Raw genomic sequence first — 23,815 nt, forward strand, 5'->3', positions numbered from 1 at the left:
CGGGCCCAGTACCCCTCTATCCACTGCGGGTTTTTAAGGGGAAAGGTGTGCTCCCCACTCTGTGGCAGCCTGGGTGTGGCAGGCATGCCGGCTTTGGCGGCAGCTGCTCCCGAGTGCTCTGGCCTAATCATCTCTCGGGGCATCTGTGCTGACCCCACACGGAACCGCCTGGGCTGGATTAGCAGCAGTGGGTGGGGCAGGGGAGGAGGAAGAGGAGAAGAGTTGGAATGGAGGAGAGCTGGGACTTTTGTCCCTTTGTCCTGAGGGCCCCCCTGGCATGCTGCACTCTCCTGTCCCCTGAAGGTAGCCTCCCCTGAGTGTCCAAACTCCGGGATCACACAGTTCCCCAGGACCTACCGGGCCCCTGTGGCTACTGCCTTCCGAGCAGGTTTTGGGCAATGTTTATGTGGGATTTAGTGAGGACAAACGAAGGGCTGAAGCTCCCTGGGGGAGAAGAAAGGCACACAATGGGTGGAGAAACAGTATGGCACCCACTGCCTCCGCTGGGGTCTGTGGTGAGGGGAGTGACCCCCAGAGGGCCGGCAGCCCGGTGCTCCGTTCTCCAGAGGCTCTCAGTTCACTCATGGCAGCAGCACTTGGGCTTGTGCAGGCGGAGGCCTCTCGGGCAGTTCGGGGGCCCGCAGCCTGCCACAGAGAGGTGTGAGGGACAGACACCCGCAACTACCCTTTCCGTGGGGCTCCACATTCTTCGGGAGGGGATTTCTGCTGAAATCTCGTTCTGCTCCACAACTTCTTCCTGGGGGGTCTCCAAGAGGTTCTGGCACTCCTCCCTCAGAATTACACCCGGGCTACGCTTTTTCTTCTGAAACTTTCTCTTTTTTCTGAGATGACCTGGCGACTGATGTCTCTAGGCAGCCATCTCGCCTATCCTGTTTGCCGGTAGCGGGCTAACAAGAAAATAAATTTCTGGCTGCCGGCCGCTTAGAGTAGCATAAACCCTGCCTCTGAGGTTAGTAGCATGAATCTTTCTCCTGTGGAGATGCTTATGTAGCAATTAAAAGAAGAATTAATTGGATTGGTTGTGGTTTTGTTTGTTTGTTTTTTGCTGTTGAGCTGTTTCTTCTACTCTGCCAGTCGTTTTCTTGTCTTTATAGCTTCTGCTTGCCATTTTGGCTTAAGTATATTTAAGCTTTCCACAGCATCTCATCATCTCACTGTGTCCTACCTGTCCTTCAAGGCATCTTTCTTCAAGTTTTTCCATCTTCTACTCAATGTCATCCCAGTTCTCAAACCATGTTCCTGGATGAGAGAGACTGGTTAGTTAAGTACCTCTTCTCACACCAGGCTCATCACTGGTTCCTGGCCACTTGATGGGTGGCTGTCCTTGGGTCATGGTCCCACCTGTAACTGCCTAGCTGAGTCTGAGCCATCAGCAATAATGGGTCCACAGAGGACTTCTGCAGGGCTCTCTGGGGGAGGCAGTTTGGTTTATTATGGCTGTGGCTTTGGCAGACACTGGAACTGACATATCTACTATAAACTCATGAAATATGTAAGAAGGTTGGATGTGGGTTTGGCTTGATTGTTTTGGTGGGGGATGGACATTATTTTGATCTGGTATACAAATATGAGTTTTTCTGGGCATCCATGTAGAAATGTTTAGCTGGAAAAGTGGACCCAGAGGTCAGGAGAGTAGATGTTACAATAATTTGAGTATTCTCGGTATGGAGGGTTTGAGCCCTAAACCTACAGGTGGCTAAGTGAGGAAGTATAGGGAGAGGGGGGAAGGCCAAGAACATGTGCAGATGGGCATGTGAAGAGCTACCATGGAAGAGGAAAGAGAAGCTGTACAGGGGAAATTTGCATGTAACCAGTTTACTTAACATTATATGTGTTTTTTAAATAGAAATATAAATAAATTGAAAAAAGTTTTAAAAATGACTCTACAATTTTGGGTATATAGTCTTGCACTTATAATCTTAACTTACTGAATTACTCTTGCTGTATTCTCACCCCAACCTCCTTCCTCGTAGGTAGAAGAAGAAATCCAGACTCTGTCTCAAGTGTTAGCAGCGAAAGAGAAGCACCTAGCAGAGATCAAGCGGAAACTTGGAATCAGTTCACTACAGGAACTAAAACAGAACATTGCCAAAGGGTGGCAAGATGTGACGGCAACATCTGCGTATGTTCCCTTGATTATACATTTTTCTAGGGAATGTAAAGAATACTTTTGCTCATCTGGGGAGGGTAAGAGAAAGAGGATGAGGATGCCTCTGCAGCTTTTCTTTTGACCACACAGGGCATTTTCTTTTGAATTCTCAAGTGTACCTGTCCCTTTTATAACTTTGGTTTTCCAGACCATTTGTTCTAGGGAACAGAAAGAAAACCAGCCTCATATGTGAGTTAAATAAATAAAATTCAAGTTCCAAAAGTGTTACATATTTACTTGCCAAATATATACATTGTGTCATTTCATCCTCAGAATAACCCAGTGGAGTGGGTGGTAAGATGACCCTAGCTAAGAAAACAGGCTCAGATAACTTTTGAGGTCACATATCTCTTAAAATGTGAAGTTAGGGCTTGAACTCAGGTCTGGAACCAATATATTTCTTTTTTTACCCTGCTTTGTATGTATTATAAGATTCTTGGGTCACTGTCTCTGATATGTGCTCATGGCAGAGTCCAATCTCTTTTTGTCTTTTCGATCACACATAGTATGTTACAGCATTATCATAATGCAGTTTCATTTCCTGGCACAAGGAGGAGCAAGCTTCTAGCAACAGATTCTGAACTGCTCTGTCGCCTATATTCAGGCCCATGTGCTGAGCTGGTGAGCTTAGAGTTGTTTTACAATTTAACCGTCAGTACTGAGGCCAGCTGCATCCAACATGACAGTACTCAGGTGCCCATCTTTTGGTCCATTTTTGATTCATATAAGTTGGCAGTGGGAAAACATGCAGGAAACTAGTCTTTGTATTACTATAAACCTCATTTGTTCTTGGTATTGGATCTTGGCAGGATAAGTAAAAATGCCTGAGCATTCATTTCCAAAATATGGGTGTCTTAACCTTTTTGGTAGATACCATATTCTTTTGTTCTGTTTTTTTTTTTTTTTTGGTGGTGGTTTTTGTTTTTGTTTTTGTTTTTGTTTTTTTGTTCTCCAATCCCCGGGTAGCTGGGAAGGAGGTGGTAAATTACATCTTTGCGTTATAGCAAGTATCACACTAGAATCATTTTAAGTATTGTATCTTTTACATACTCTGTTGAGAGTCCAGCAAGTCCTTATTTGGTAGCTATACAGACATGCAAAATTTTAAAAAATTCTTTATGGTTACAAAATATATTTGGATAATAAAATACTCAAGGGTCCTGCTCATCCCAACCTGCTTCTTGCTTCTGGCCCCTTTTTGAGGAGATCAAGTTGTAAAAGGCATCTGAGGAATTTGATTTCATTTTTGTTTTGTTTGGCTTACATGGAGAAGGAAGGAACAGGAGGTATAATTTCTTTCAGATTTTGGCTCATTTTCGTTTTTGTTCCATGACTGTTTTTAGCCCTCTCCCTGACTTCATTGGCCCTGCCTTGCTAGGCCTCTGTCTTCCCGGCTGGACTAGAGTCCTGCAGAACATTTTGCCTGAAAAGATGGTTAAAGTATAAGATGATGTGATGATGCTGCCCAGGTAGTTATGAAGGATTTTAGAAGTTGTTAAGAATACTTTTTTAAAGAGTTCTCTAATAGGTGGTGACCACTGCACTTGAAATAATTGATATTGGAAAACTTAGCTGACTTTGCTCTGTTTCTTTATAATTTCATGCAGATACAAGAAGACATCTGAAACCTTGACTCAGGCTGGACAGAAGGCTTCAGCTGCTTTTTCATCTGTTGGCTCCGTCATCACCAAAAAGCTGGAAGATGTAAAGTATGTCTTCATTTTTCCTTGCTTACTGAGTAGCTAAGGCAAATTAAACTGTTATTGTGGTTGCATTTGTTTCTGACTTTGGCTCTGGCCGATGCTGGATTCTTCTGTTAGAGTGAGGGAGAGAACACTCCTTCACACCAGGACGGGAAATGCTTGCCTCACTTCTCGTAGGCATAGCATTCTAACTTCAAAATGATCATCTGATGAATCCATTTAAGGTTGTTGAAAAATTCTGGTTGTGAACTTTTGTGTCTAATTTTTAGTCCTTCATGATCGTCAGGGTAAGTATGTCTCTGGTGGTTGCAAACTTGTGACTGTGGACAGAGCCTGGTGTCTTACTGGGGATGAGTACAGGAGCTTTGAAGTGCACACTTGGATTGATGCCTGGCTTTACTTTCTGTGCATGACATTTTTATACCATGATGTGATTACAACATGCCCATTTGTGCACTGATTTGTACTAACCTATGAGCCATATGTCCATCATGCTTAGGCCCAAATCTTAATTTTGAGCCATTGCTTTTTATTTGCCATCTGTATTTAGATTAGTCTGCAGAATTTTCCTTGCCATTTTGATAAAACCACTTCATGGCACTTTTGTGTCCCCCTCTACCCATGTGGTTTAGAATATTGCTGCCAGTGACAAACGTGGTTTAAGTCAGGTGTGCTTCTGTTGGCATGCAAGACGTGTGTTTTAAAACAAAACAAAATGTGACAAATGCTCAGATTGCATGGCTTTGTGTTTTTCACTTGTGGGGAAAGTAAATTTTACAACCAGAATTTTGTCAGTTGAATAGGCCAATTAATGTGTTTTACTTTGCACCAAAAGAACTAAATTCCTTGCTTGTTATATTTGGACTATCATCATTCCAAGCGTAATGTAATAAATAATAGCTTTCTCGAACTCTTTTGACAATTATATATACATCTGTTAGGTGCTCTCATTTGTTTTTATGCTGACTGATTGTGTAGTACTTTAGAGCCCAGGTAAAACATTATACAACTTTTTAAAAGTAGGTTATTTAATTGTTTTAGATTTATCAGAACTTCCTTTCTTTTTTAATGCTTACTCTGGCTTCTTACAGATTGCAAGCCTTTTCACATTCCTTTAGGTAAGGAGAGTTTGAACCATCACTGCAGTCTAGCAGTTGCTTAAGACAAGTATGCTGAGATTAGATGATTATGCCACGTTGGATGGTCATGTTTGTCCACTACATAATTTTCTTGCATTTGGAGTATCTTTTTCTCTAGTGCATTCCTAATTTCAAGGGAGGATTTCTTGTATACCATGAGTAATGTATAAATTAAAAGAAGTATTTGACACTGTAGTTCAAGGGATATGGAAATGATTTTGATGTTTCTTTTTTACTTTTTTTTTTTTTTTTTCTTTCTTTTTTTGGTAAAAAAGCAGCTTTACCATGGCATGCAGAATTCCTCCCTTTTAACGTCTGACTTTGTTTGTTTGTTTTTGATGCTTTTGTTTCTTTGGTGCTTTTGTGAGGATGTTGGAATTCTTCACCTGGGTCTTATTATGCAGTTGTAATAGAGTACATATGTACTGCCTCATGCTGTTAGTCTTCCATGTTATATGGGTTCCCCTACTTTGTTTTTAATTGTGGTAAAATATACATAAGATAATATTTGCCATTATATGGCATTTTTAAATGCTTGTTTTACTAGCTTATAGTTTTGTATTATTTCTTTTAACTATGCACACAAGGCAACTTTATGGTTTGCAAAAGGAAAAAGTATATTAGGCTAAAAAAGAAAGCAGCTTGAAAGTTGTTAGCTCAAATCATGTTTTATAGAAAGAGACTTTGTGATGTTGAGCAAACCCTTCCCCCTCCCCTTTGCAAACTATGATTATTCATTTAGTTGTTGGAGGAAACTAAGGTAGAGGAAGGTCCTTAGAGTGTAAGCAGGAAGGATAATATGGTAGTCTTCACCTCTGTTCCTATTAATGCAAATTATCTTCTCAAGCAATTACTTGTGGGGGTGTAGCTATTTGCCTTCTTAAGGTAGCAAACAGGTAGTTATAGCTCCTGTCTTGGTGACATTTAGCCCTGGAAGTCAGAGTAAATCATAAGGATATATAAACTCTAAATGTTGAATTATTTAAAATGAAAATTATGCTTTAAACAAAAAGTTACCAATAATAGGAGGTGATTGTATATCTCTGGTGTTCAGTTAAAAATGGTCTAAATGCTGCAGGTAATTGAATACACATTCAGTCACATAATCCATTCTGCTAACATTAGTGTGTCTACTGTGGACAGGTCCCACCAATATAAGCACAAAACAGACACGGATTTTATTACAGCTTAAATTCTTTGAGCGGTGTGGAAGAAGAAAGTGGGGTCTTGGGATGAGATAAGAACAAAAGAGCCCTGTTAGTACCTGGTTATAAAATAGTGCTAGATGTGATATAGACATGAATATAAAATATAAAAATATGTAAGGGCTATTGGGGACTATGTCTCATTAGTACATAGCACTGTTCTTTTTTTATGCCTTTAAAAAGATTAAGCAAATGTACCTATGTATGGCTCAATATGTTCTGTCTTATTAATTCATCAGAAACAAAAGTTTTTCTGCTCTTTTCTGGCTCCTTATGTAGTCACTTTTCCCTTTTAAAAAATATAATTGAGATCATACATTACCATTTTCAGTCTTGTTTTGAATGAATATATATTGCATTTCAGTGTGGAGGTTAAAGTAAGGCTTGTGATTAAAAATTGGAAATGACAGAAGTAAATTACCTTTTGAAAGTTAAACTTCATAATTTGTACAGATCAGAGGTTACTAAAGTCACTTTACAAAATCATTTCTAGGCCAAGAAGTCCTGATTATAATCTGATTTAATGTGTTCACATATATAAAGAAAAAAACATATCTTTTTAGATCATGTAAGTCACAGAGGCAAATACTAGTCACGTTCCCCCGAGAACTGTTCAAAGAGAGGGAGTTGGGACCGTAGATTTTGAGTGTTCTAATCCCAGCAACTGCAGAAGGCTCCTTTGCAGAGTGGTATGAAAGTTGGTTAATCTCACTATTTGTTCTGAGTCATCTTACCTGACAAACTTATACCAGTGATTTCACTCTCTGATGTAGTTATGGATATAAAAGGAGAAAATATGCTATTAATAGTTTTGCCAACTTGAATGTATTAGACTCCGCAACAGTTGTTATTTTACATAGTCAATTAATTAGTACTTGGGATTTAGATATTTGCCTTATGCCTTAGTTGAGGGTAGGGAGAAATATATATATATATCAGTTGTTAGCTTTGGAGCTGGCTGAAACTAGAAAGCTTTAAAAGTGTATAATCTAATATGAAGTAGATGTTAATTTGTGCTTCAGTTAAAATCATCCTTTATAACAGTAACGGTTACCATTTATATGCCCAGGAAGACTATATATAATACTTCTAGAGTAGGTGCTATTATTGTTTTGATATTACAGATGAGGAAACTGAGTCATAGATTGAAGTGACTTCCCCAAGGTGGCACAGCAGGTGCACATAGCTGGTGGCCAGGCTTGGAACTCAGCACACCCTAGTTCTGAAGCCTGCACCCTCCTCCTGTGCCTCCCCAGAGCAGTGATGGTTTAAGACAGAGCCCCTCTACGCACTACCAGCAGTTATTTTTGACAGTAACTACTGTCATCACCTACATCAGGAGATTGTGTGAGGGAAAAATGTAATAATAATAGATAGATCACTCTTAACAGCATGCCTGGCACATAGTAAGCATGCCGACATGTTAGCCATTAACTCTTCCTTCTCTTCCCCCACCTGCTACTGTTTCCTTCCTTCTCCTCCCTCTACTTCTCCCGTCTTATTATTAGGAATGAAAAGATCAAATAACTGTAAGAAACAGGGAAAATTAAAAAAAAAAAATCAGTTCAGCTTTTTAAAAGAATAACTTTTTCAAAGTAAAAGTAAATATAGTGTAAGATTGGAAAGTACTCCATGAGTGAGAATCACGTTGTCCTCTTTTTTCCTCAGTGTTTTGAGGAACCCAGGTTTACGTTCCTACTCTGACTACAGATTAAAATATTTGAGGAGTAAAACTCAAGGTAGACAAATTTTAACAAAATGTGCTTTATACATGGTAGCTGATGCTTACAGCCTGTCTGTTAGAGGTAATTCTGGTGAATGATTTCTTGCTTTTGAAGTTTCCCATCTTATATTTAAACTTGAATGAAATTAGAGATGATGTACAAGTTGAAGCAAGTTGAAGTTTCGTGTAACTTCCCATAGAGAAGGGAGACAGGCCCCATAGTTAGATTACAACTAGCTACCAACAAAATGTCATCTAATATTGGTTGTGGAGAGGATCCAGTACTGGATAGAATTGAAACTGATACGTGCTCCTTGTTCTTCCTGCTGAAATGGCTACCTCAAAAGCAGAGAAACCTTGACTTTGAATCTCCGTTAATTGATTTCATTCTCTGATGGGGGTATTTATCTCATAATAAAGCAAAATATAACACATACAGAAAAATGCTCAAAACATTTCAACTCAGTGATTTTTTCACAAAATAAATACCTTATTTGAATCACTTCCTTGCCTTTCCTTATATATTACCACTTAAACATACTAAGTCAGTAAGTGCTGGTTAAAGTGGTATAGAACCCAAAGGTTTGACTGCTGGAGGAAGCAATCTTTTACATAGGTGCTCAGGGACAGTGACTAGAATTAACTGTGAATTTCTGAAATTTGCACTTTACTCATTTCCGCAATTTGTTGATACTATCGAATTCAATGTGTGAGTCCCATGGATGAGGAATTTATCATGTTTGGCCATTACTCACCTTCTGTTGCCAGAATTTGGTAACCTCTACCAAAATGAATGTTCTAGTGAAGAGTCTTGGTTATGAGGAACAGAAAACTATGTCAATTAGCTCAACTAAAAAGGTGAATGTATTGCACAGAGAAAGTTCTTTTGTAAGCCAAGGAGAGGAAAGGAAGCAAGCCCAGGCCCCACCTAAACCAGCCCTGCTCACTGGAAAATTGACATGCAAATCCAGGTAGCTTCTAGAAACCAAGGAAACTTAAGAAACCCATTCCTCTTCCACCCTGCCCTGTTCCCTGCATGATTGTCTCTCCCTGATTTCCTCTACCTCTCTCTGTGCTTATATTCAATTTTTTCTTTGGGAACCAGACTCTACCTCTCTCTGTGCTTATATTCGATTTTTTCTTTGGGAACCAGCTTCCTCTGTGTTCTAGCAGCTTTCACCTGGTCCCTTCAACATCTAAGTCTATGTAACTTTCTAGCTGAAGTACCTACCACCAACTGATCCAGCAGCCTAGTGTCCTAATTACAGTATGCCAGGGTGAGAATCTTAATTGTCCTAACTCCCCCCCCCCTTTTTTTTTTTTTAGCCAGGAGGTTAGCTGTGGTTGGTGGTGCTCCACTGGTGCAGTTATGGTATCAGTTGTGGTGGAGGGTAGTGTGTGGCAGTGTGGCTGTCCCAGGCAGCTTCTTTTGAAGGGTCTGAGGAAGGGCAGGTGATAATTGGAGGTGTGGTGGTGTAAATTTAGAAGAATGTTTTTCGTTAACCTCTGTCCTTAAAATGTGGGACCAACACACTTTAGTAGATCAAGTAGAAAAAGACTTAGCAAATTCCTCCCATAATAAATTATAGTCTTATACCCAAGGTATCAACCACCAATGTGTAGGATAGAGAGAATGCCGAGTTACATGGATCTTTTCCTGTTATAGAAGACATCAGGTGCAGAGATGTCCAAATATTTCATTGATTATCTTGGTTACACAAACTGCCAGCTTATTTTGATGTATATCAGGATCATACTCCATGTTGTCACATATTACAAAACTAGCTTTGAGGAGCTACAGTCAAAACATTATCATTTGTAACAATTGAGTCTTTGAGAAAATTAAATTGTAAACACGCAAAATATTTAAATGTAATTGAAAATTACTACTTTGAACTATCTATTTTACCCAAAGGAAAGATTATTTATCTAAAAAGCTGTGTCAGTGATGAAAATATTATAAACAAAGTAACAATATCAGCAGAATATAATGATTTTATAAGCCCCCAAATTTAAGGTACTCTCATCTCGTGGGGAGCTTTCTATGGGAGATGGCTAAGAGTAGGTAACCTTGAACCTGGACAGTCAATGAACTGCATTGTCCTTAAGTGAGATATGTTGGTCCTGGTGAGATGAGGCCAAATGTTATTTGAATGGCTTTTAATTCAGATGGCCTTTAATTCAGATGAATTATTAGAAAACTGGTACTATTTACGATTACTACTGAGGCAGGAGATGTAATTTTAAAATCACTTAAAGTTGTCAAATAGGTGATTGATTTTGGAACCTTCCTGTTCTGGCCTGGGAACAAATACCTGAGAGAGAGTCGGCCGCAGGAGCCCTTCCCTGGCCTTGAGCGCCTGTGCGTGTGTGTGTGCGTGTGTTTGTGTGCACACTTCATTTTTGAGGGGAGGTGGTGAACATCAAATTAGGGGTCCCAAAGACCCAAGTCCTGTTATTGATTCTGCTTTGATCTTGGGTAAATCATTTAACTTTGGAGCCTTGATGCTATGTGCCCCAAAGATCCAGGTGAAAGTGCCTTACAGTTTTCAAAGTGCTACAAAAATGCAAGATTGTGTTATTAGCTCTAATAACTACTGGGATTAAATTGGCTCCTGAATAAAAGTAAATTATGTTGGAGTAATTTTGATCCCCTCCACCTCAAAAAATAGTTAATTCTTCATGTGCTGAAAGAATAAAGTGCCTAGAAAGCTGTGTGTTTTTGGCTTTTTGTAATGTCGAATCACCACTATACTAACTCCATTTCTATTTCTTTTTAATGCTGCCTCTTAGTATACGCTCCATTCAACATTCAATTAGCATGCCTGCTATGAGGTAAAGTATATTTTTATGAAATGTAGTTGGTCTTACGCTTTCTTATTCTTTACTTAGATGTTTAACCTGAACTGTCCTGAAGTAGGGAACTAGAATTCTATTCTAAACAAATTGTGTGTTTAACACTATCAACTTTCAGTTACTCTTCCTCTAATGTTGACATAGGTGCAAGAAATCCATTAAATGTTTGTGATTTAAAAACAAGGAATTATTTCTATTTTATTTTGTAAAACCCTTGTTTTGTTTCATTTCTGAAATCTCAAAGTAAGTACTACTTGTCTAGTAAACCTTCTCTTTTCCTGAATATGGGTGTCCCACCACCTTTGTCTGAATTAGCTTTAGTTATGCTCCTCTTTTCTTCCATCCTTCCCATTTTCCCTTCCCTCATCCCAGTGTGACATTTGGAGCCAACCATGATTTCATTTTATTATCTGCTTTTATCAGTGAGCACTTGCAAGTGGTTCATGTTGTTATTAATACCTCACCTAACCTCTCTAGAGAGGCGGAAGATTTTTAACAATAGATACTTGGCTTAAACTTTACAGTCCGTAGGAATCACCTGGAGTGCTTGTTAAAACCCTGCTTGCCAGGCTTCACACCTAGAGTTTCTGATTCTGTGGAGTCGGGGTGGGGCCTGAGAATGGGCATTGCTAAGAGGTTCCCAAGAGCTGCTGCTGCAGCTGGTCTGGGGGCCAAAGTTTGAGAAGCATCCACTTACACTCTTCTGCCGTCACCACTGTGGGAAGGAGGGAAACCCCTTGTTCCCTCCTTGGCCTTTGTCGTCTTCGTAGTAGGAAGGATATTCAAGGTCAGGTGGATAGGATAACAGCTTTGGAAACCCATGTGTGAGAGACAAAGGCGCTATGATCCTGCTTAATCAATATGGATGAATGGAAGGCACCTGTCCTGTGGGCTCAGCGTGGTCTCTCTGTGAGTTGGGGCAACACTGTGAAGTAGGCAAAGCCAATTTTCTGTGCTCCTCCCTTCCTGTTGGTCTTTCCATTCCCTGTATATTATGCTGTTCCCTGGGTATTAGGATCCTTGATATGGAAGCGCATATAGTCTGCTTGTCTTGCTTGGGTGATATGGCTTCACGTGGGAATCCTGCCAGGCAAGATGCCAATCTAAACAGTTTTAGAGCATAGTACCTTCACCAAAATAAAACTGATCTAATGGCGGCGTTTTCTTGTACCATGACAAGTTGGTTGGGGAAGTGACAGAATTGATGTTTTACCTGGCTTTGTTCCCTCTCCTCACACGTACACTTGACCTTATCTATTAATATATCACTTATGTCTATGAATGGCTCTCTTCATGGAATCAAAAGCATATTCTTAGAAATAGTACATCAGAAATTGATAATCTTGCATCATAATAAATATTTGTATATATATGCCTGCACACATATGATACAGATGAATATCTGTTCTTTTGCTGATTGAGAGTAATGTTGAAGAGGAATATAATCAACTAAAGATGTTTTAAAAATTGTTATTTTTATTTTTTATTTTTTTTAGTATTCGTAATTTTACTACTTGTTTTTCTTTTCTCTCCATAGAAACTCCCCAACTTTCAAATCCTTTGAAGAAAAAGTTGAAAACTTAAAGGCAAGTAGAGAGATGAATAGGATCTTTGTAATACATTGCCTGGTGCCTTAACTTTCTTTGGTGTGGGTAAACCATTCACGTTAGTATTTCTTTCTAAAAATGTTTAAAGAACTTTAAGAACTCTTTTATGTTATTAATAGACATTTAAGGTGTCATGTACTCTTTTAATCAACATTTTTTGCGTGTATGTTGTAGCAGGGCAGCATGCTAAATGCCGAAAGGAAAAGTACAATTTAGAAAGCAATAATAGCACTTTAGAAGTTTGTGCTGCTTTTTGTTTTATTCATTTCGAATACTTTCACAATTGGACAAAATTTGATATAACTTTATTGTAGACAATTAATAATATAGGAGACACAAAAAAGAAAACAAAAAAATTGATCCACCCACTCAGAGACTAATACATGTATGCAGTAGTACTATGCTGTTATACTTTAAAAAAGAATTAACCACACATCATAAACATTTTCCTGTATTGTTCAGTATTCTCCTTCAGTGTTATGTGTAATGGCTGCTTGTACATTACCTAAGAATGGACATTATTTGTTCAGTCCTCAGTTATTGGACATTTTTATTATGATGCCATGATCATCATTGATAATTCATTATTTTTTTTATTTGATTTCAATGGTGGTGAACATTTTCCCATTATGATTAGCTTTATTGATTTTTAGATTGTATTATCTTAAAGATTATATTCAAAACTACAGAATCATCAACTCTTAGGATCACAAGCAACCTTAAACGTCATCTAGTTCCCATCCACTACCTGACCCTTTCTACAGACGTAGTTTGTATTAATATTTATGTATAACCATATGTTCATTTCTTCCTAACCTAACTCTGACAATTACAATGGATATATTTTAAGAATTAAAACTAATATCTTAAATATTTTTTTATAAATCAGCTTAAAAACAAATATTCAGTTTAGTCTTTTAGAACTTTGAGTCACTTATTTTTAAATGCATCTTTTAAAAATTATAGAAGCAGGTATGTTTATTAAAAGAAAATCAAACACTCTGCAGTGATCTGGATCTTTTTTCTGGCACATACAAGCATTAGCACATACCCTTTCTGTTTGTAGCAAATACATGAATGTTTTTCAAAAAGGAATCACAGGGTACACACAGTCCTACAACTTGTTTGTTCAGTCTCCACTAGCAGTCTCCACTTGTTTGTTCAGTGCCCTGTGAACCCATAAATGCAGGGACCTGTTCTTTTTGCTCGCTGTTGCTTCTCAGGGGCTTAGAACAGTCCTTGGTACATTGCCCAAATACGTATTTGATGAATTAAAATATAGTCATTCCAAGAGACCTGCTTTACTCTTCCTAATGTCAAGTCATACATTTGAAAAGGAACTGTAGTTGCAAGAAGTCAAGGCTTACTATAATTCAGTTCTCAATATTGTTAGGACCATTACAGCCTCTCCTTGAAATCTGTTGTAAGCATTAGTTTTTGAAATGGCTAGTTGGAAAGCCAGGCACCCTGTGTCCTTTTGACGTTGGAGATGAGAAGAAACTTCCAGGTCATTTATTATATACTCTTTTCTTGAATATATTTAGACTCTGTAAATTGTAATGTTTTAAAATATGAGTAGGCACCATTCAGATTTTTAAAAAAGTAATTTTTAAAAAGTATAGTGTGTTAAACAGGTATCCCAAGAAAGTTACAAAATAAAGTTGTTATGCTTGGGATATAATTTTGCTAAAGTAAGTTTATTTTCAATTATTTTTTTATAAGTAGGACTTATTTATTTATTTATTTTAGTAGAGACGGGGTCTCACTCTTTCTCAGGCTGGTCTCAAACTCCTGAGCTCAACCGATCCTCCCACCTTGGCCTCCCAGAGGCTAGGATTACCGGAGTGAGCCACCACACCTGGCCATAAATTTATATTCAATTAAACATCAGATCTACATGTACTACATTTAGATTCTGGATTGATCTGTGGGTATTGAGCATTTGCCATGTGCCATGCAGTGCACTGAGTATTAGCCACTGGAGGTACCACGGTGAGCAAGAGACACATAGACCCTTTCTGTAAGATGTTTAGGCAGTTAAATAGCCAATGAAAATAAAGTGAGGTAAGGGCTATGACAGGAAAAGTTGAGGGTGCGTGAGGACAAGTAGCAGGAACCTCATGTACGTTGGCAGGAGGGAAGGTCAGAGATGGCGTCTCAGAGGACGCAGTAATATAAATGGAGACCCTTAGGTTGAGGGGAATGTTTGAAGCTTGAAGGAACACCAAGAACTTCATTGTGCTGTAGGGTATTGAACAGGAGGTGAAGCTAGAGAGTTGGGTAGGCTACATTAAAGAATTTGGACTTAGGGAAATGGGAAGCCAGTGATGGATTTTAAACAACCCGAGTGGCATATTCTGTACATTTTAGAAAGACCACTGCCTGCCCTGCTCATGGAAGGGGAGAAAGATGGGAGACAGAAAATTAGTTGGGAGGAGGAGTTGTAATCCAGAGGCCAAAGATGATGGTAGAGTGAATTAAGGTAGTGCAGTGGGACAAAGTCTTGAGATATTTAGAAGTGAGAAATGGCAGAAAAAAGATTAATTGGATGTGGAACAAGATGGATTGGGATCAAGGACAACTCCCAGGTGTTGAGTTGGGGCAACTAGGTAGGTGCTACTACCATTTAAAGTAGTCTTAAAAAAAGAATAGAAGGCCAGGTGAGGTGGCTTACCCCTGTAATGCTAGCACTTTGGAAGGCTGAGGCAGGAGGATCGCTTGAGGACAGGAGTTCAAGACTAACTTGAGCAAGAGTGAGACTACGTCTCTACCAAAAATAGAAAAATCAGTCAGGCATGGTGGTGTACACTCACTTGAGCCCAGGAGTTTGAGGTGCAGTGAGCTATGATGACTCCACTGCATTCTAGCCTGAGAGACAGAGCAAGAAGACCCTGTCTCAAAAAAAAAAAAAAAAAAAAAAAAGGGAATAGAAAAGGGGCCAGTTGTGGGGGAGAAGTTCAGTTTTAGACATGTTGAATTGCAAGGAATCTTGATATTTTCTTGTAATTAAGGAATGTATTTTAGTAAATTCAATAAATAAATAATAGATATGTTATACAAATTTCCCAAACAATTAACAGATATTTGGATGGGAAATCAAAAACAATGAGGGAGAAATTTCAACTAGCTTCAACAAATTTCAACCTGTTAATGAGTCTCTGGCCAGTCAGTTAACACTGAGCTAAGAACAAGGTCAAGTTCACATCCACTGTGAGCTTATTGCATCCTTGGTCACTGACTGGTTTCTTAATGTTAGCTGTCCTGTTGGACAGTCACAAGATGTAACACAGTGAGAGCACAGATACATCAGCGTTAAAAAGGATAAAGTGACATGTTATGTGTAAGGGTTTTGAAAAGCATAAAATACTGTATAAATGTAAGGCAGGATATATTCATTCAAATAAATGATTGGCAAAATTTCAGGCCATGTAGCTTGGAGTTGTGCTTCTAGGTCATTCAAACTATAATGTGCACATGAATCACCTGGAGATCTTTTTAAACTGCAGTTGGAGTTGAGTTGGGAATAGAGGAGATGTCTGAGATTCTGTATTTCTACCAAGATCACAGGTGATGTTGAGTATGTAGGTCTTTGGACCACACTTTAAGTAGTAAAAGGTTAGAAAGCTTATACTGTAACTGGGAAAAATATATACATTATCTTTTTTGTACTCAATGATATTTCTTGAATGAGTGTAGCTGAATGAACACTTTGATGCAATACAAAATGTTATCCAAGTATAAAGAGAGTTTGTGGATATTTTAGAATAATAGGCCTTATAAAGTTCTTTAGACAGATTTCCTTGTGAAGAACAATTAGTAGATAGGGAGAAAAAAGGAGAAAGGGTAGAATTTACCAGTCAGAATATTTCAGCAAAAAAGAATGCATAAGTTTTACTATGAAACCCCACTCAACATTACAACGGTACTAAATTCCATACATGTATACTAATCACTGAGCTATTAGGTTCCTGATTTATTTGTTCTTGAAAGCAAAATTACAGTTACTTTATGCAGAATCAGCTAATTTTATGTTTCATGATGTCTTTTCCTTTTTTGAACTTTTTTTTAAAGTCCAAAGTAGGGGCAACCAAGCCTGCTGGCGGTGATTTTGGAGAAGTCTTGAATTCAGCTGCAAATGCTAGTGCCACCGCCACGGAGCCTCTTCCAGAACCGACACAGGAGAGCCTGTGAGATTCCTACCTTTGTTCTGCTACCCACTGCCAGATGCTGCAAGCGAGATCCAAGCACATCTTGTCAACATTCATTGTCATGAATTTCTACCAGATGTGCTTTTATTTAGCTTTACATATTCCTTTGACCAAATAGTTTGTGGGTTAAACAAAATGAAAACATCTTCACCTCTATTCCTGGGAAACACCCTTTAATGTGTATTTAAGGCCCTTTATTTAGGAAACACCATTATAAAAGCACTTATAGTACCTGGGGACACTCACTAGAATGATCTAAGAAGCTGCAGGTTGTCATAGTCACTTTCTTACTTTACAAAATTGCTCTAGATCTGGGATGCCAGTTTGGTCTTTGTCTTCTACAAGATTTCCTTTTTTCTTTGAATCTCTGTATATTTGATTCCTAATTAAAATTGTTCTTTTACATTTTCTGAATCCTAGTTATTCAAAGTTTGGGTATATTTTCTTTACCTCTAAGGGAAGAGCTATGAGCTACAAATAGATATTTTGGAATAAACACTGTTTTGGTACAAGATACATATCTTGGGTGTCTGAAGACACCAGACTAGCATACATAGCTCTACATCCAATTTGTTACAGTTTTGTAAGTGACAATTATACACTAATCAAACTTGTAGGTGATGAGAGTAGGACTCCTCTCCCATCCATCCTTATCTCCATTTATGATAGTAACCATTTCAGTGTATTGGTTATTATGTCACTCATATCAACTTATTTTTTACCAGGTTAAAATTCTAATTTGAGTAAATTGACAAAATAACATTCTGAATCAAGCATATTGTATTATCAGTAGGTTGAAATGTGAGCACTCTTGTCAATTCAGACTGAAAGTTTTTTAGATCTAGATTGCTGTAGAAACACCAATCACATTAGGGGAAACATTGCTGTCTTCATTTAATCCATTCAGCACCATTTAAAATAAGCACACAAAGTTATACGACTAATATAACTTGAGCATTTTTTTATACTAAGGGGTTGGTGATAACTCGTGAGGTTGCAATGCATTAATAAAAATAAACTCATCATTTTTCTACTTATTTGTTTTCAATGTGTTAGAAATTATACAAGGATACTGTAGACACTGCCCCCTATTTGAGAACTGAGTGTTGGGGCTGAGTGAATCATGGCCTCTGAACGAATGTGCATAGAGGCCAAGGTACTCAATTCTAATAACTACTTACACGTCACCACCACTTTTTCCTTATGCTGTATATGTTTATGGCTTACAATGTTGTATTTGTTATTTATCAAGTTGTGATTGTTTTATTATTGTTTATGCCAAATGTTAATTGCCAAGCTTGGAGTGACCTAAAGCATTTTTTTTAAAAGCATGGCTAGATTTACTTCAGGATAAATTATCTTATGAAAACCAAATTTGAAAAGCCACAAGTGTTGATTGTTATGAAATAACATGTTGCCATTCTTGATTGCTAGAGCTTTTGTTAGCATTTTGGACGCAATTAAACTATGCTCTATTACATGTGAAAAGCTTAATAAATTCTGTATATCAGTAGTATAGGTCTTAATATTTATTATGAGACCAATGGTCTGGAAAAAGCTTGTTGTGTTAAAGAATCAATTGTTGTCTGCGCTAAAAACAAAGAAACAAAAAAAGTTTTTTAACCATCCACTTTAAATCATTGCTTAATGGTATCAGATTAACATATTCTAAATAATTTCCTTTTAGAGAATTTAAGGCAAAGGTTGTTGAAACATTGTCCCAGAGAAGTGGATCTGTAGAAATTTATCTTTCTATAGAAATATTGTGGTGATTCAACGTAACTGTTAAATTATTTTTTCTGCCCATTAGTCTTTAATTTTTTTTATTCCAACATCTTTTCATCACATCGTTTCTTGAGTGTCCTGCCCTATTACTGTCTTTTCAACAAGGCAAAATAGAGTGAGATGGCAATTTCTTCAGTTGAGAGAATATCCTCAAATCTCTTTACCGCCCAATTTGGGGAAAATGATAGATATAGGGGTGAGAAGTGGGATGGGTATATGTAGGTGTGTATTGGGGATGGTTGTGAAAGAAGAAATTGGAGAATCACTTTTCTAGACATCTACCTGCACTTAATCTAAAACAAAAATTAATCTATTGTAAAGTACTCTACCCCTTAAAAGAAGTAGTACAAAGAGTGAAGATGAATTTAGAACAATAGACATGGATTTAGAAATATTCAAAATGGTCTTTGTAGGGCAGATTCAACATTATGAATTCCCACATATTTAAGGAATTTGAAACATAGTAATTAATAGAAATACTAGAAAGAAGTCCTGGTTACTCTATTGTGTTTTGTGTTTAACACTCTAAGAAAACGAGAGTGAAATCTCAGATATTTAAGGACTCAAAAAGTATAATAGAAGAAAATATCCCTGAAGATATCCCTTTCTTACAAAAAGGAATGTCCTGAATTTAAAGTTTGTGGGAAATAAAGCAAGAATTTTTGTGCTTATAAGGCCAAAGTAATTGGGATGGAAGAGGGTAGAACTCAGTGATTGGATTATCATTGTAGCAACTCAAAGTAACTTGAAATAGGAAAAAAAAACATTTAATTTGGACTGTTTCTGGATCTGTTAAGATATACATGCTGTCTATTTTTTTGTATAGTATTTGAAAACAATAAAAATTCTATGATTTGGGTATGGGTTCTTTTGTATGTATTACCTGTCTGTTGAGGAAAGACAAGCCCATTATGCAACTTCTCTCCAAACCCTTCATGTCCAGGATATGTAAAGAACCATGAGCAGCGCCCTTGAATTAATAAGCAAAACTGAAAAAGCTACATGCTGGCTACCAAAAGCCACTTATTAAGGGACTTTTTTGCTGCATGTGTGCTAGAGGAGATGCTACATAAGGTTGTTTGTCAAGATCATGTGTTTCTTTTTTCGTTTTTTGGTGGGGTTGGGGAGGGTCTCACTATGTTGCCCAGGCTCGCCTCAGACTCCTGGGCTCTAGTGATCCTCCTGCTTCAGCCTCCAAAGTAGCTGAGACTATAGATCTGTCCCCTGTGCCCAGTTATGTATTTCTTTATAGCTCTTAAAACCCAGATGAAAAATCACACTTTTGCCCATAGTGAAGAGACCCTTGGCCATTGATTCATATTTATTTTTAATGTCATTCTAACTGGATTAATTATAGAGACCACAAATGGATCACAGTTAATATAAAGCAGTATCACTTTTAAATAAACCTGCAAACCTTAGATTTCACAATTTCCTATTGTTCTGACTCTGAAATCAAAATGAACCAAAAGGCTTTTCACTCTTAGTTTGCAAGCCCTCAGTGGGTAGGGCCTACATGTGCTATCACCTGCCAGGAGTTCATACTTAAATCCTATTTGGTAACTAAATTCTTGCCAGCTCTCATATGTAATTTTGATGTCACTTACTGAGGTTGGTTGGTAGTGTGATTATTTTAATTTGATGGTTTTTGTATCACACAGTAAAAACCAGACACAATTTTGTTATTCCAATATTTGTAAGTGGATATGATCTTTCACTGAACATTCTCCACTTCAACACATGCTTTAAAGTTTTCCTTGGTTTCTAGGATTAATTCTATTCTTACTTAAGTTTGACTATTTTTTAGCATTAGTGTTCTTCCAGTTCTTCAAATGCTATTCCCTAGTTACCTTCTCCATCAGCGGTCCCCAATCTTTTTGGCATCAGGGACCAGTTTCATGGAAGACAATTTTTCCACGGACAGCGGTGGGTCGGTGGAGGGGATGGTTTTAGGATGATTCAAGCGAATTTCATTTATTGTACAGTCAAACCTCTCTGCTAATGATAATCTGTATTTGCAGCCACTCCCCAGTGCTAGCATCACTGCCTCAGCTCCACCTCAGATCATCAGGCATTAGATTCTCATAAGGAGTGTGCAACCTGGACCCCTTGCACATGCAGTGTAAAGTAGGGTTCTGATCTGATAGGAGGTGGAGCTTATGCTGGTGATGCAAGTGATGGGAGCAGCTGTAAATACAGATGACACTTCCATCACTCACCGCTGCTCATCTCCTGCTATGCACCCCGGTTCCCAACAGGCCAGGGACCAGTACTGGGTGTTGGGGACTGCAGTCCTACATGATCCCTTTAATGATGTTATCCCTTTCTATGGCTGAAATGACTACCTTTAGAATGATATTAGTAGCTCCCCGATATGTACCTCTAGACATTATTCCAGGTTTGCACATGTGGTTAAGAGGCATGAATTTCTAATAACCTCATGTCATCTCCACCCATAACTACTATTCATTGAGCTTTCAATAAGTGCCTGGGCATTTTATACTCATCACCTTTAATTCTTTACCCAGGTACATGGCAGTGTCACCATTTTATAGATGAGACATAGCCAGGAGATGTTAAGTATCACGCGTAAACTTCATAGTAGACTTGAACCATTTTCTGTTCACTTTCTTTGCCATCTGCCATTACTAATATTTTTGCAATGTGTATTAACAATTTGCAAGCTACGAGAGAAAAAAGAGGCCTGTATTTTTAACAAAGCAAGATGGAAGGTATAATTAAAGCAGGATCAGAGCTCTTAAGATGCCATGAAGATGTGGAAACACTGCCATTACAACCCATGTCACTGTTGGTGCTTGTATAGGCAAGTAGAGTCTGCAAACATCCTCCCTGACTTGCTTGGTACTTTATAGTTCCTTTCATTTGATGCTTCTGATGCTCTACCAGAGGCAGAAAGTTTTAAGGCATAACTGGAAGTCAGTTGACACAACTTTTATGTTTTAAAATCAGATGAATTTAGCATTTCACATATTTTTAAAAAATGTGTTTAATGTGAAAGTAACTGTCTATCTTTAAAATTGAAGGCTTCAAGATGATGTATCCTATCTTGTGAGTATATATAGCCATCAACAAATACATTAAAAACTACAGGATTTGTCTCCAAATGCCTGTTGTCACAATCCTTGAGGAATTTATCATCTAGCTGAGGTGGGACATAAATATAATACATCTGCTGAATTTTAGAGCGAGGACCTTAGTAACCTCATTTGTTCTGTCCATACTGATGTATTAATAGTTAAGTTTACAAAGTACTTCCTTAAGCTTGGACCAGAGGGCCACAGCTTGGTTTTACAGGTGAACCCAAATTAGCAACATTAAATTGTCCTGCCTAAGATCAGGATTAGAGTCAGGACTAGAACTCAGGGTTCTTAAAAGTCACTAGCTATGCTCTTTACAATTTACCACACTTTCTTCTAGAAGGAAGTGGAAGTAGCAACAGCCATAGAAGATAACGCAAAATTGTTTTAGAGTCCACGTATGGTCAAGAGAAATAGTTTAAGTGTCAAGAGGGAGAACTCACCTGGAGTAGAATTTATCTTAACCCCCCTAACTGAATTTGTAAGGATTACCCTCGAGTTGGCTAGTAATAAATTTTATGTGATCCACACAGGTATGCACCATTCCAAAGTCAATGTCTTTCTGTGATCTGTATGCTGTCTATGCCATTAGTTCGAGAGCATCAGAAAGATTTAAAATCCATAGTTAAAGGCATTATTAAAATAAGGTCTGGGCCTGGCGCGGTGGCTCACACCTGTAATCCTAGCACTCTGGGAGGCCGAGGTGGGTGGATCGTTTGAGCTCAGGAGTTCGAGACCAGCCTGAGAAAGAGCGAGACCCCGTCTCTACTAAAAATAGAAAGAAATTAGCTGGCCAACTAAAATATATATATAGAAAAAAATTAGCCGGGCATGGTGGTGCATGCTTGTAAGTCCCAGCTACTCAGGAGGCTGAGGCAGGAGGATTGCTTGAGCCCAGGAGTCTAAGGTTGCTGTGAGCTAGGCTGACACCACAGCACTCTAGCCCAGGCAACAGAGTGAGAGTCCATCTCAAAAAAAAAAAAAAAAAAAAAAAATAGGGTCTGGCTGGATGTGGTGGCTCACACCTGCAATCCTAGTACTTTAGGAGGCCTAGGCCAGAGGATTGCTGGAGGCCAGGAGTTCAAGACCAGCCTGAGCAAGAGCCAGACCCATCTCTACTAAACATAGAAAAATTAGCTGGGTGTAGTGGTCCCCAGGCCTGCAGTCCCAGCTACTCTGGAGGCTGAGGCAGGAGGATTGCTTGAGCCCTGGAGTTTGAGATTGCAGTGAGCTATGATGATGCCACGGCACTCTAGCCCGGGAGACAGAGCAAGACCCTGTCGCAAAAATAATAAATGTATAAACAGGGTCTGGTCATAAATAAAAATTCCTTATCTCAAAGTACTTGTAGATGAACTGGAAAGGAGTGTGTCACTTGCCCCCAGAATAACTAATTGCGGTTAAATATAAAACTGCTGGATAAAAGATGGACAGCTTAATTCGTAAACACCTCAGGTATGGTGTTAGGCCCAGTTTTGAAAAGGGTATGCAAATTCTGAGAATTACCATTGGGGGGAAAAAGTGGAAGAACATAACGAGTGAGTGTGGGGGCCTCCTGTGGTGCAATATCTGGGCACATTCCGAAACTTCTTAATTCTCTAACAGAAAGGGATGGTAGCTATCTAGAAGTGACAAAACGTCTCAGAAAGACTAGTTTTGTAACGTTTTAACGTGGATGGACTGGCCGCAGCAGGGGCAAAGAAGGACAAACTTGGATCCAGGGTTTCACAAATATTTCTCGAGCCCTACCACGTGCCCGGTACCAGGTATCCAAGAGCAAAGTTCCTGTCTTCACAGAGTTTACAAACCTGGAAGAGTATACGCTAAAGATTATTTCAAGTAAAGTATATGGCAAATCAGGAAGCGCTAAATGGTATAAAAACACAGGGGCCGGACAGCGTGTGTATGGGGGGACGGGAGCTTCCAATTCTAAATAGGCGAGCAAGGGGAACCTCCTATTTGAGTAAAGACCCGAGGAGCCTGGGAGAGCGAGCCAGGCGGTCACCTAGGGGAGATACCCAGGCGAGAAACAGCAAGCGTCACATAACGAGAAGCTGCAACAGACCCACCGGTGCCCAGGGCTGGGGGAGCGAAATTCCTGCAAGTTAAAAGCGCTTTCCACGCAAAGTTTAGCGGCCCTCCTGCCACCAGCGATTTAACCCACCAATTTCAGTGTAAGTCTCCTCCGCCCTGCGGTGCTTTCCCTGCCCCGCCGTATCACGCAGACCGAGCCGGTCGGCCAGCGGCGCGCGGCGGCAGGTGGGCGGGCCTGTTGTCGCTCCGCCCCGTAACCCGCGCGCTGGCGGAGGGAAGGCCAAAGG

At 38.9% G+C, this 23,815-nt stretch overlaps 1 protein-coding gene across 2 annotated transcripts in view; it reads left to right on the forward strand.

Moving 5' to 3' along the window:
• Positions 1-19,255, forward strand: part of TPD52 (tumor protein D52) — a 94,396-nt gene extending 75,141 nt beyond the window's left edge. For both annotated transcript variants that reach the window (XM_045561552.1, XM_045561551.1), the window contains exons 3-6: positions 1,995-2,143; positions 3,778-3,879; positions 12,334-12,382; positions 16,475-19,255. In XM_045561552.1, the coding sequence (XP_045417508.1) occupies positions 1,995-2,143; positions 3,778-3,879; positions 12,334-12,382; positions 16,475-16,594 (420 nt within the window). In that variant the 3' untranslated portion in view covers positions 16,595-19,255. The remainder of the gene's footprint in view (positions 1-1,994; positions 2,144-3,777; positions 3,880-12,333; positions 12,383-16,474) is intronic.
• The last annotated feature ends 4,560 nt before the right edge of the window (positions 19,256-23,815 follow it).

Source organism: Lemur catta, chromosome 9, assembly GCF_020740605.2.
Source record: "Lemur catta isolate mLemCat1 chromosome 9, mLemCat1.pri, whole genome shotgun sequence".
Lineage (NCBI taxonomy): Eukaryota > Metazoa > Chordata > Mammalia > Primates > Lemuridae > Lemur > Lemur catta.